Genomic DNA, 13,108 nt, shown 5'->3' with positions numbered 1-13,108 from the left:
TTATTGTGCTCGGTGATGGGCTAAGTGATGCAGGGGTCTCCCCCTGGTGGACATCTTTAAATGTTTGAGTAGAGCACTCACCACAAAAAATGCGTTTTATGTAGAGAGGTCGATCTCCATGGGCAGATGCTTTGCCTCCATCTAGACTGAACCCTAGACCAGCTGTGGTCTTCTGTAACTCCACACTCAAAGCCCCGTCTGGCCCCACTTCCACACCTACAACACACCAAGCAGCCAATTAGGAACAGAAAAGGTTATTTTTCTGGAGGTTGTTGAATTATAAAATTCACAAAACCATAGCCAACAAGTTAGTGATTGACAACGAGTTCATCTTTGCCATGAGAGTGATAATGACTCCAGACACTCACTTGTTTTATGTTCCCTGATGCTGACTCTGTGGCCAGGAGGAGGACAGACGACAGTCTGAAGAGGAAGTTCTTGTCTAGTTGATGTTGGCTCAGTGTTCTTGTCTTTCTGGATGATCACTAATGCTTGTCTCGGCACTCTGGTCTGATGAAGGCAGGACAGCGCCTCTCCGTGTGTGATCCCGCTCAAGCTGGTCCCGTTTATTGACAAAACCCTATCTCCTCTGTGAATGGTACCTTCCACACCTGCCACCCCTCGAGTGAACACCCGATGGACCTGTGAAAAAAAAAAATATATATATTTTAGTCTAACTTAGTTTAGACAGTGAATTAGTTGAATAATCTTAGTTGATTCTATACAATACTACTGGTTCATTTAAATACCACAAGGGGGTGACAATGTTTAATTAAAAATGCTACTGAAAATGGCTACTGAATTTTCCATTTATTTATTATTTTTAAACAAATAAAAGGTTTTGCTTACAGTAATAGATTTCTGCTCGAGATCTACTCCTCCAGCGATGCTGAAACCCAGTCCAGATCCCTGCTCTTTGGTTAAGATCACAAAGTAAATGTCATCTTTAACCTAGATAAAAAGATCAATGAAAGACTGGTTAACCTTTTTGAAATTAAAAGAAATATATGAAGCTATGATTAGGGCCCATAAAAATAATGACTAAAAATACACTGACAAAATAAAGTAAAATAAGAGAAAAAAAGTGACAGTTAAGTAACAATTGTGAGCTTTATAAATATGAATATGCCAAAACAAAAGCACTTCTGTAATTGCTTGAGCTACACCTTAAGGCAAAATCTTCCTCATCCCTTAAAAATAAACTTTTAAAGAAACCTTAAAATATTATCTTTTTAAACTGAAATGAAGCCTAAAAACCTGATAAATTACCTCTGAAAGAGTTTTTGTTTCCTGTATGAGACTGGTCACATTCACTTTGGTTGTGAGGGAACACAGAAGATCTTGCACTTTATTTTGGTCCAAAAGAGAAGATTCAAGGTCTTTCAAACTGTCACAGGAGACAAACCGATATCAGCTGTAAATGTTTGTCCAAGCCAGGAATGTATCTAAACGTTATCAACTAATGGTTGTTAAAAATATTGATTGTGGTTTTTATGAGGAACATTTATGCAGAAATCAATGACGGTGTCATACAACACAAAACTGAAATAATTACTATGATATGTGCTGAAATGCATAACCACGACACTAAAAATATAAAAACAAAATAAGAAAAATAAATACAAAACTAGATAACATCTATTTGTTTGTTGAGGACATGTAAAACATTGTAATCCATCTACTATCAACTTTACACATATTCTTTTCATTGCACATTATAACCAGGTCTTTACTCACCTTATAGACCAACATGATAACCCTGTGACCTGGCCTTCATGTTGCTCTCCATTACTGGTTGAACCAAGAGCCCCAGTGTCAACACTGCTCACCCTGGTCATCACTGAGCACTGCAGGCTGTGTGGTGCTGTGTCTATGGATCTGCAAGGCTGGATTTCCAGCTCCGTCTTAAAGATCACATTTCCAGGGTCACTGGTCAAATCCTCAGAACACAACTTGTCCAGTTCAGGCATGCTCAGTGCCCTTATCTCTCTCAATTTGGAGCGTGACAGGCCTCCATGGGCACGGGCATTGCGGGAGCGCAGTACTGGTGGCGTGTTTACAGTGGCCTGGTTCTGAGAGGACTTATTTCTTACCTTCTCTTTTATAACAGCTTCTGTGGTTTGGTTCAAAGGAGTGGATTCAGAGTTGGTGGAACTAGAAGACAAATTCTGTGGATATGATAGAGATGGAGTTGAGCTCAAACTGTCTACACATGAGCTAAAACTCCTCCTCAAAGAATGACTGTCACTGGATTGACTGCTAACAGATCCAGCATACCCAGAATACCTCCGGTTTAGAGGTGACTTGGAATTAATAGCATAAAACGGAATGTCTATACACCTTACGACAGATCGATCAAAGCTGGCCAGATTCTCAAAGGACTGGATTCTTTGACGAACTGAGAAGGGGTTTGGGTCAAGAGACCCACTGGTGTCTGTAGAGCAGCTCCTGCGTTCTAGTCCCCTTAGGTACAGTTTGGATTTGTTTGACTTGAGACTAGAAGCAGCATCTTTATTATTTGAGTTCCTAAAGAGAATTTCTTCCTGGCCATTGCAATGCATTTTCTCAGCAGTTTCATTTGCCTTATTAGCACCACTATGCTGTGGACAACTAGATGAAGTATTGGTTGATTCTAATGGGATTGTGTGACTTCCAAGAGAGGGGTCAGACTTTGATGCCTCCCAGTCGACTTGATCAACTGGTACTGAAGCCAAGCTTAAATGACTTGCATTCACGACTTCCTTGCGCATGAGCACAGGTGTAGACGATGAAGAGGATGAAAGTCGTACCTCAATGAACGTTCTTTGAGTGCTGACAACAGTGACCTCCGATTTCAAGACTTGCTCCTTTAGATCCAAGACTTGTTCCTTCTTGGAAGGTTTGAGTTCTTCTTTGGTTGTGTTGATGGGATTTGCCTTCAAGATACTGGACACAGTTGGCTGACCTTTGTCAGTTTTACAAGAAGAAACCCTGATCTTCTCAGAAGGTCTTGTTAATTTAGGGCTACCAGTTGGTGTGGTTCTTTTGGAGTGGAGTTTAGGAGACTGACTTGGGGAGCTGAGAGCTTTTTTCTGTACTGGACTTTCGGCCCTGGGCGATCTAGTGACAGCCTGTTCTTGGTCTTTGGATTTACTTTTAATACTTAGACCCTTGAGTTTAGAAGAGGTGTTTGACTTTTTATCATCAACTTTGAGTCTACTTCTCAGCAGGGGCGAGACAGGAGTGTCATTTTGGGTTTTTGTTCCTAAAGATCTGACACAACACGTGGTGGATTTACTCTGGTTCTGGGAGAGGGATGATGATGATTTCAAGTCAAGTATGGGAGGAACTGTCTCTCTCTCCTTGTCTTTTGGAGTAAGCGTAGAGGAGACCTGCTCACTAGTTTTACCACTGGTATAATTTGATGCCTTGGGCTCTGACACAGTCGACCTCAGTGGCACTTGTTCAGTGTTAAGTTTCTCTGAGAATTGGGATGCATCTGAGAGCAACTTAGCAGTCCTCTCTTGACTTTTCGGGGTGACGTGGCAGTTGCGTTGAGTAACAGGGGAACAAGTGACACCTGGTGTCTGGCAGATTTGAACATGCTTTAAAATAGTTTCACATTTTTCATCAGTGTTGCAGGCGTGTCCACTATCCCCATTTAAAAGAACATCATCTAAAACTTGAGGGCAAAGCGTGTCAGGTAACTTAAGGAGTGAAATATTGTTCTCTTGTGAATCCTTGTCTTGCACTGAGGGTGATGGAGAATTGTGGCGATCCATACTAGCAAATGTCTTGTCAACAGTATGGCTACTGTCAATGCTATTTCTTTCTTGCAGAGTACTGCCCTCTGATTGGCTGAATGCGGGCTGACTGACAGTGCTGATACAGAGCTCAACCTCCTCTTCATCCGAGTCAGTGTCCTGAGGGCCCTCACAGTGACCCTGAGACATCTCTATTTTGACAGCACTGCCTGCAGAGTCGCTCTCAGAGTCACTATCCTCCACCAGACTGTACATACTTGGTTTCTCTCCATGGTCTTTCTCTAGAGGGACAACATCCTCTCCCAAATTACTAAAGTTTCTTGAGTAACTATTTAAAAATGTCTTTCCTACAGGAAAATGGCAAGCGTTGTTCCCCACATCTAGTGCAGAGAAATCCAGAAGGTTTGGTTGTGATGACGCTGCAGTCTCTCTGTCATCTACTTTACTGCACTCTTCTGTTGCAATTGTGTCTGTATAACCCAATACATTTTGGTCTTTTTCTTGGCTTTCTGATGAGTTCAGTTCAGCTATTACATCATCAATATTAGTGACAGGCATGCTGTTGTTGTGGATTGCTAATGCCGGTTTTGCATTTGTTTCTGATGTTGGACTTTCTTGAGCCACAACTGAAGTTTTGTCCATATGATTCCTTTCCTCTGGAGGAGGTCTAGGTGCCTCCAATTTTGATGAGCCCTCGCAGCCAGAGGACATAATCAAGCTAGAAAGTCGATCTACAGCTGCAAATGTGGACAAAAATACAACATGGTTAGACATTACAATCAATAATACGCGGTTAAAAACCTTGGCATAACAGTAAAAGAGAATCACTGGATAGGACTCTACATCAAGATAAGTCCTACCATATAAGTGCACCACAGAGGTCTGAAAGACAAGCTACAAATTGCCTGTTTTATAGATCAACATTCCACTGGAAAATATTCATACTAACCCTTTTCCAGTCTCCTTAAAATATGCGTACATAATTACATTAAAAGAAAAGCATAGCAATTTCCTTGCAATTCATTCCATAGTCTGATATTTCACAGATTCAAAACTTGTTCTGATTCTGTTGTTCATTAGTGCTGTTCAGCAAAGCAGAACAAAACCCTGTGGAAAACTTTGGACTACTATGAAACAATTTTTCTGAGAAAAAAGGTGAGTCTCACTCTGAACATACCCAGGGATTGATGGGATACAAAGACAATCTGCAGATAATTTTTTTAATTGTTTCCAATGATGTAACACTGGCATCCTGGAGGCACATTTCCTAAGGCTTTATTAAGTTTTACCTGAAGCAGACACATCTGAATATTCCATTCACAATTTCCTGAAATATTCCATGCATTCAAAAGGTATTTCACTGGACATAACTGAAAAACATAGACCTTATAGTGCACTCAACATGTGTATGTTATTCTAAATATTACACACACAACTGATAAATGCTCATGCTTACATAAATGTATATGAGCATATGGTGTATATGATGAACATGATCAATCATATATAAACATGAGATGACGGCAGGTTTAGACAGACAATGACAGACGCATGACATTAATTCACTATATTTCACTTGTTCCTTGAGGCTATTGCTCTGCATAATGAGATTCAAAAGTAGTAAGAGTAGGAAATATTTTGACCAGAATTAAATTTGAATAAATTTCAATGTGTCAGTCAGAGCAATAACACCAAATCTAGATACTAATTGACTAACAGCCTCTAGAAAGCATTAGCGCTGTTACTCTACACATCTACAGTGGCTACGGTAGTAAAGTAATCAATAGTCACCATTGACAAATAGCCAGCAGCCTGCAGTTCCCTTTGAGCTGGAGAAGGGTACTGCCAGAAAGGGGAGGCCTGTAGCACTCCTATCTCTTTAAAGCAGCATGGGAAAAGACAGACTGATCTCTTTATTGCAGAGGCAAATCTACCTGTCCTAATGGTCTTTTGTGAAGGATATACAAGACCTGTTTATCCAGCTAAATTGAGATATATTGTTTAGGAATCAGCTTTGATTCTGCTATAGCACCATAGTCTGCAGCAAGGGAGGAGGGGATATGGACAATATTTGAACAAGCCATCTAGAGCTTTATGACACTATATATAACACAGAACTGACTACTATTCTTGATGATAGCAAAATCATATGTTGATTTTTAGATTGGTTATGTAAATTGGGACCTGTGTGAGTTTATTTTGCCAATGTAGTGTACAGAAGATGTTTGATCAGATTAGGGAAAATAGCTTGTGAGTATATAAAAGTTATGTTTTAAGGAGCTGTTTATTAAAAAATGAAATCCCTCATGCTGATTCAAACCCCATTATGACTTTCTTTTTTTTCCACAGAAAAAAAAAAGAATTTTTTAGAATGACTAATTTGTATTCAATTACAAAGAACAGAGTCAACAAGGATGCAAAAGCACCATAAAAGCAGTCCATACAACCTGTGCACTATTATTTGTGAGAGTAATCATATTGGACCAGTTTTATGGTGCTGTTATGGTTAATTTGTGTTCTTTTTAAGATTTAAACGTCAGTCGCCATTCATTGTAACTGCATGGAAAAATTTATCCTTGTGTGTTCCACTAAAAAAAGAAAATCATGTGCGTTTGGGACAACATAAGGACGAGTGAATGATGAGGGTTTTCATTTTGGGGGTAAACTATCCATTTGAAGGGATCACCCTTCTTTTGGAAAATTTAAATGAGCAGACATACATTGGAAAAAAAATCACCAAAGCTATAATCGACTTATCATCAGTTGACTTCAAGAAGCAATAGATACGCTGGCAACTCACCTGAGACTGGCTTCTTAATCTCTAAGTTCAGTGTGATTGGCAGGTTGTGCATGAGGTCACAGATCTCCTGATAGGTGGATGTACACACAGGGGTGTCACCAATTGTTACAATCTCATCACCAACACTCATCTTCCCTGAGGCTTCCTGAAGGAATAGATAGGAAAGAAATGGGTGAAATACATTCATCAGATTTAAGCTTCAAGCACAGATTCAAGCACAAACAGCTGTGTGCATTTGGACACCTTGGCACCAAGTATCATGTAAACAGTAGGTATGGGAATTGTAAAGCATTTAAAGGGCCCCTATTATGCTATTTTAAAGTTTCCCAATGTTGTTGTGGAGTCTCCTACAACATGTTTACATGCATCAAAGGTAAAAAAAAAAAAAGTGTTTAATTTCCTCATAATATACATTTGCACATCATCACATTTTCAATGATTCTCAAACGACCTGTGAGATGAATCAATCTCTCTAAATCCCTCCTTTCCGTGAGCTACTCTGCTCTGATTGGCCAGACAGCTAAGTCTGTTGTGATTGGCCTACCGTGTACAGCACGTCAGAGCTGTCCTGAGGCTTCCTACACTGTAAACTAAACAGTAACGAACAATGACATCTATTTGACCATATCAATGCGAGCGCGAGTCCGATGATGAAACATTGGAAGAACTAGTTATTCAACCCTAACCTCCATCACAAGGACGACTCGAGCAGGACTCAGTGTTTCTCAGTGATACACTACTCAGTTTGAGGTACATTGTATGAGATGTTGCAACTGTAATTCCTCACCATCAGCATTAACAAGTACATGTCCATCAACAAACCTATTATTTTACTTGTACTAATTTATTTACAGAGTATTTTTCTAATATATTGCGGTGAACACGTGGAAACTGTATCAATAATAGTGCATGTATGCAATGTATACATTAGCCGAGCTCTAGAGTGAATGATCTGATGTAACATAAACGTTGGTAAAACAAATATTTCCTCAAAGTAGTGAGAATGACAGACAATCTGCATTAATAGACACAGTTATAGGTAATAGTGGCCTACAACTGATCAGCAGAAGTATTTCAGTAAGACAGTGATAACGTGAGTTAGCCAGTTAGCAGGAGACCTACACAATCTAAAACTCAAAACTAAGTATTTTGAACACCATCTTTCAAGAGTAAGCGGTTTGTGAATCCTGCATTGAACTCCGAGATTTGAGAAGCAGTCGTCAGTAAAATAAAGGGAACACAGCAAAAGTTTAGGATTATACTGCTGTGATATCGTGGTAAAGATGAATTTTTGGTAAAGATGGGTGGCACTGATTCTTCACATGCTCGTCCTTGGGCAGTGAAAAAAAAAAAAAACTGGCTTAACCATTACATTATAGAGCACAGCGCCATCTTCTCGACGTGATGCTATTCAGTATCCACAGGAATCAGCTGCTGGTTTGAGGTTCAAGTTTTCCCTGGTGTCTGCATGCAATAAGTGGGCGGGCAATATACTAATGTTTCGTCTTGACGTCACAACGAAACGGCTTATGACTCGTTTGAAAAACGATTCATTTAATTGACTAAGAGTCGACTCTTACTTTTGAAAGACAATAACTTTATATACGGTGCACTTTCAGATTTGAAACTTTGCAGGATGTTTTCATTCACTTAGAGCAATGTTACACACTACATGAAAGGTCATTTTCAAAAATCCATAATAGGGGCCCTTTACTGGTTATATTGAATAACAAACTAATAAAAACAAATTAATGCTATTTACTTTCCAAAATTATGTGATAATTTCAATGGTAAATTGGCATTTTTCTTTTAAAAGTGTCTTTCTTGGATGCAGCATCTGTTGAATGTTAAAAAGCATCACAATCAATCAAAACATCACAATTTCCAACCTACCCTTTCCGCAACACCTCCCGGTCTCAGCCCTGTGATCAGCACCTTGAGTGGAGAGGACTTAATCTCCAGATCCAGACCAAAAGACTCGGTCTCACCACGCTGGAGCACTATTGTCTCAATGGTGCAGACCCCTGCTAGCTCGCTGGATTCACCCTTCTTGCAGTGCAGCATCCTGCATGGCGGCCGTGTGCTATTCTGTGTAACCTGGACAGGGGTTGCTGGGAGTAAAGGTGGTTCTTCACCCTTGGCCTTTTGTGGAGGGCTGGGGCACTCAATGCTCATCATGCTCTTGACACGAGTCACGGCTTTGTGCTCCAGCTTGGGTGAGCGTTTAACCTCCAGCCCTTCTCGATGGGGCTCTTTCTTGATGCCCAGGTTTGTTCCTCCGGCTGCCTCCACACAGCGAATGGGCATGAAGGGAGATTCGGCACCAGGAGGGCCGCTAGGTCCTTCTTCAGATTCAAGCGAGCTGCCGTAGATCGGAGTGGCTGGCTCGCTGCCGATCTGTCTGTGGCTCTCGCTGCTATCCTGGCTTTCATCATCGACTTCAAGAGATGATGTGGCTATGACAATACCAGAGTCGTCCTCCTGGTGGTGATGGTGGCCGGCCTCTGAGACCCCACGGAGACGGCGACGGAAGGGGCCACTGTCTTCTTCAAGACCGGTCTCGTCGTCACTGGGCTCATCCTCATAGCAGATGACCCGGCGCTGACGGAGAAGTGGGCTACGTACAGAACTCGGGCTGCTTCCCACACTGGCCTGTTGGGCCGTGTCTACGGTGCGACCAGCCCTGCCAGAAGCTTTACAACATTCTGGGGTAGTGGGACTACTATCTGAACCTCTAGTGGAACCATCCCGAAAGACTGTTATGATAAGAGGACAGAAAAACACACTGTTTTAGTGACAAACTGTGACTGATCTTTTTATCAGCATGACGCTTCAGATTCAGTGGCATTACCATGCGACTGAGGTGCTGCTGATTCCTCCATGGACGTAATACAGCTCCTGCTGCAGTGCAGCATGTCGTCATCACTGGATCCCATCGCCATGGTCTCAGAAGGGGAAGATTGGCTGGGTACATCGTGAACTGAGAAATACTGAGAGAGCTCTGCCTCTGAACTCAATGAGCCTTGCTGTCAGGGTCAGATGAAGTCATAAAATCAAATCTTTCTGAAGATCAACAACATTTAGAAGTGTGCAATCAATGGCCCCAAAAAAGTATTCGGACACTTTAATCAAACTTAAAAATGTCTGACTGCCACTGCATTAGATATAAAATGCTTTTCTCAGAAGTAACTTCTGAGCCATTTTTAATTATCAACACAAGGTGATTTTTAGGTGGATGTAAAAAGTCAGTGGTCTTAATTTTGAACGCATCTTGCTTTGTCATTTGAAATCTAGCAATAAATGTGTTTTTGTGGAATGTTTTACTTGAAAAGCGTTTTTGCCATATTTCTTTAAAATAAATGCTATGTGGTTTGGTATTTTGTTACATAACACAAACACATTTTCATCAAATTTCAAGTAAATAAAGAAAAGTTTTATTATCTCTGACATGTTGAGTCCTCTGTAGACTAAAGCTTCTAGTTTACCCTGCTGGCTGGCTCTAGGAATCTCTTCATGGTCCAGCTGAGAGCAGGATTACCCTCACCCTGCTTGACTTTAACCGTGGGAGATGGACTCTTGGACGGCAGACCTGCAAAAGAGAGCACAAAGAAAAATGTATTGTACTTCTTCAACTTGGAAACTTGCTGTGGTACAAATCACTGTTTTCCAGTTACTAATCAGAGACTACAACTGAATCAGAATTTCAAAACAAATATTTGGAAACTTAATATGAAGTACAAAATTTCATAAATCAAAGCCAAAACCGAGCTTTTCAGAATTTGACTAGTTTTTTTTAAACTAAAAATCAAGTCAAGTCACCTTAATATAGCGTTATTTACAATACAGATTGTTTCAAAGCAGCTTAACAGTTATAATAGAAAATTAATGCAACAAAGATTGTTTTGGCTGTACAGCAGCTCTAGAAGAAAGTCAATGTTTAGCTAAAAATCATTAGTTATTAACTTAGGGGCCATTTACACGACACCGTTTTCAACTGAAAACAAAAGAGTTTTAATGCGTTCTGGACGTTAATTTACATGACAGTGGCGTTTGGTTTCAAAGTGCAAGTTTAAGCTATAAACTAAAGCATGTGGCTTTTAAAGCCCTGAGAAGCACAATCAAAAGTGGCTGCAGTCAGACAAGGACAAAGGCACTTTACCAAGTGTGTGGGAAGAATGACTATCTCTGTGCGTGGAGCGAGTGATCACTTCATCCATCTCCTGTTCAGACACCTGAGGGTGAGAGATGAGAGCCATTGAATCTCATGGACCATGCAAAAACATTGCTATATCCTGATCTTAAGTCTTGATTAAATATAAAATATAATGTCTTGATCTGATAGTTACCTTAAAATGAGGCAAATGACAAAATAACATTTCTGACCACCAGGCGGCACTGTGATTTAAGCAATACAAACTGCTTCATAATTCTCCATTATTAAACTAAATGTATTAACTGTAACCATACTTTGTAAGGTAATGGTAGCATGGACATGACTATCAATGTAGACTCTTAAAAAATTATAGAAAAACTAATTATTATAAATTCAGACATAAAAAAAAACATATTTATAAATTTATGATACCGTTTCTGGCATTTCACATTAAAGAATATGGATTACAGTTAAATAATGTAAACCATTTAGCCTAGATGTTTTGATACTACACTTTTAAGCACTCTGCTTAAAGAAGATCCCTATTTGCCTTTATACAACTCTGCTAGAAAAGGCCTAACTGACTCGAGATGAGATCAGGTTTTGCCAGATCTATTTCAGTTGACTTTTATTGTTGACTTCAATACAAGTCTTTCTCAATTCAACAAAACCGATTAAATGTAACATAATAAAAAGAAACGCATCACATCTTGAGTGCAAAAAACAGACACTTCACGCCACTGTATTGCAAAAACAGGCTTAAAAACCTGGTTGTCTTTAACAACAAATCCACCCAAGGAGCACTTTTACAGCTCATCTGGATCAGTCATGAGCCTCTACATTCTACAGGAAGATATATATATATATATATATATATATATATATATATATATATATATATATATATATATATATATAAAACTGCAATCATAAAACCCATCTGTACATACAGACTACATGCAGACAGATACTTAAAACATGTATAAAACATGTCAGAGTTAAGTAATTAATGACCTTTGTGAGAAAGGCTTCTGACCTCGTGTCACACACAATATGTGTTAAGCTAGTCCTAACACTGCTCCACTCACGCTGACTCTCATTTATCAGGTCGAGTGAACAGTCAGCATATTCTAACCACCAAAATCTCCCGCTGTACTCCACCCCCGTGCACTTTTCTCAACATCTTGATTCATTAGGTGGATGAAAACCAAGTCGCACTAGCAGAAGGGGGAGAGGAATGTTGTTTACTTTTTGTCGAGCTTCAATGATTCATACTAGGAGCATTTTACAGCTTAACAGGTGTATGGTGCTTTTGATTTCCACTTGCAGCAGTCTGGCAGAGGAAGAGGCCCTTGTGACTGAAGGTATGTGACCACATCGCCAAACTGATGTTTGAGGTGTATTTATTCATAAATTAAACCAGGTTCTGAAAACCTAGTTTTTTTCTTTATTAATATTTCTATGGATATAAGATATTTATTTAAATTTTGTTTTTCATAGAGCATTGATCCTAATGAAGTTGCACCCTCTGAACTAAAGTATTAACTACAGTGGTTTTGCAATCTCAGTTGTTAATGAGATGATGGTTTATAAATACAGCAATTTCTATAATGATGCTTAATAAGATACAATTGGTGGGGCTCCACATATGCGTCTGTGTTTGACTCTTACTTTGGGGTTTGGATGTCGGCTGATGATGAGGCTGACTGGGCCGGGTCCACATTCACTCAGGATAGCGTAGGCTTCACTCAACGCAGCGTGTCTCAGGCTCACAGAATCCACCTCCAGAAGCTGGTCTCCTCGACTGATACACAAATACACAAATTAGCCATTATAATCAAGGATTGGATAAAAAAAAAAAAGTAATATTTCCCCAAAACAGTATTTTCCATAGGGAAAAGGATTTCCACCAAAATATTAAGCAGCACAACTGTTTTCAACATTGATAATAATAAGAAATGTTTCTTAAGCACCAAATCATCAAATTAGAATGATTTCTGAAGGATCCTATGACACTGAAGACTGGAATAATGATGCTTAAAACTCAGGAATAAATTATATTTTTTAAATATATTAAAATAGAAAGCGGTTGTTTTAAATTGTAATAATATTTCACAATATTACTGTTTTTACTGTATTTTTGATCAAATAAATGCAGCCTTGGTGAGCATAAAATACTTCTTTTAAAACCTTAATGAAATCTTACCAACCTAAACTGGCTAATTTAACATCAGTCTGGATTGAAAATACCGCAGGGGAACATCTGATATTTTCTGAAAGCTGATTCCAGCTGTGGGTGGCATAATAACTTAACGCTGTCTCACCATGTTTGGAGTGAACCCAAGGTATTTTTAGCCGACTCAATCGATATGATTTAAGAGATTTATTAGGTTAATATTCAATAATCACATC

The 13,108-nt window shown here is 39.4% G+C and overlaps 1 protein-coding gene across 2 annotated transcripts in view; it reads right to left on the bottom strand.

Annotated features, from left to right (window-relative positions):
• Positions 1-13,108, bottom strand: part of pdzd2 (PDZ domain containing 2) — an 81,315-nt gene that overhangs the window by 1,644 nt on the left and 66,563 nt on the right. For both annotated transcript variants that reach the window (XM_082168742.1, XM_082168743.1), the window contains 11 exons: positions 12,368-12,500; positions 10,703-10,775; positions 10,029-10,132; positions 9,395-9,569; positions 8,437-9,299; positions 6,544-6,688; positions 1,738-4,480; positions 1,270-1,387; positions 850-951; positions 369-642; positions 82-216 (listed from right to left, as the gene is read on the bottom strand). In XM_082168742.1, the coding sequence (XP_082024868.1) occupies positions 82-216; positions 369-642; positions 850-951; positions 1,270-1,387; positions 1,738-4,480; positions 6,544-6,688; positions 8,437-9,299; positions 9,395-9,569; positions 10,029-10,132; positions 10,703-10,775; positions 12,368-12,500 (4,865 nt within the window). The remainder of the gene's footprint in view (positions 1-81; positions 217-368; positions 643-849; positions 952-1,269; positions 1,388-1,737; positions 4,481-6,543; positions 6,689-8,436; positions 9,300-9,394; positions 9,570-10,028; positions 10,133-10,702; positions 10,776-12,367; positions 12,501-13,108) is intronic.

Source organism: Leuciscus leuciscus, assembly GCF_965113295.1.
Source record: "Leuciscus leuciscus genome assembly, chromosome: 5".
In the NCBI taxonomy this organism is placed as follows: Eukaryota; Metazoa; Chordata; class Actinopteri; order Cypriniformes; family Leuciscidae; genus Leuciscus; species Leuciscus leuciscus.
Note: the sequence above shows the minus strand (reverse complement) of the source record. Positions and strands in the feature narration are given on the sequence as shown.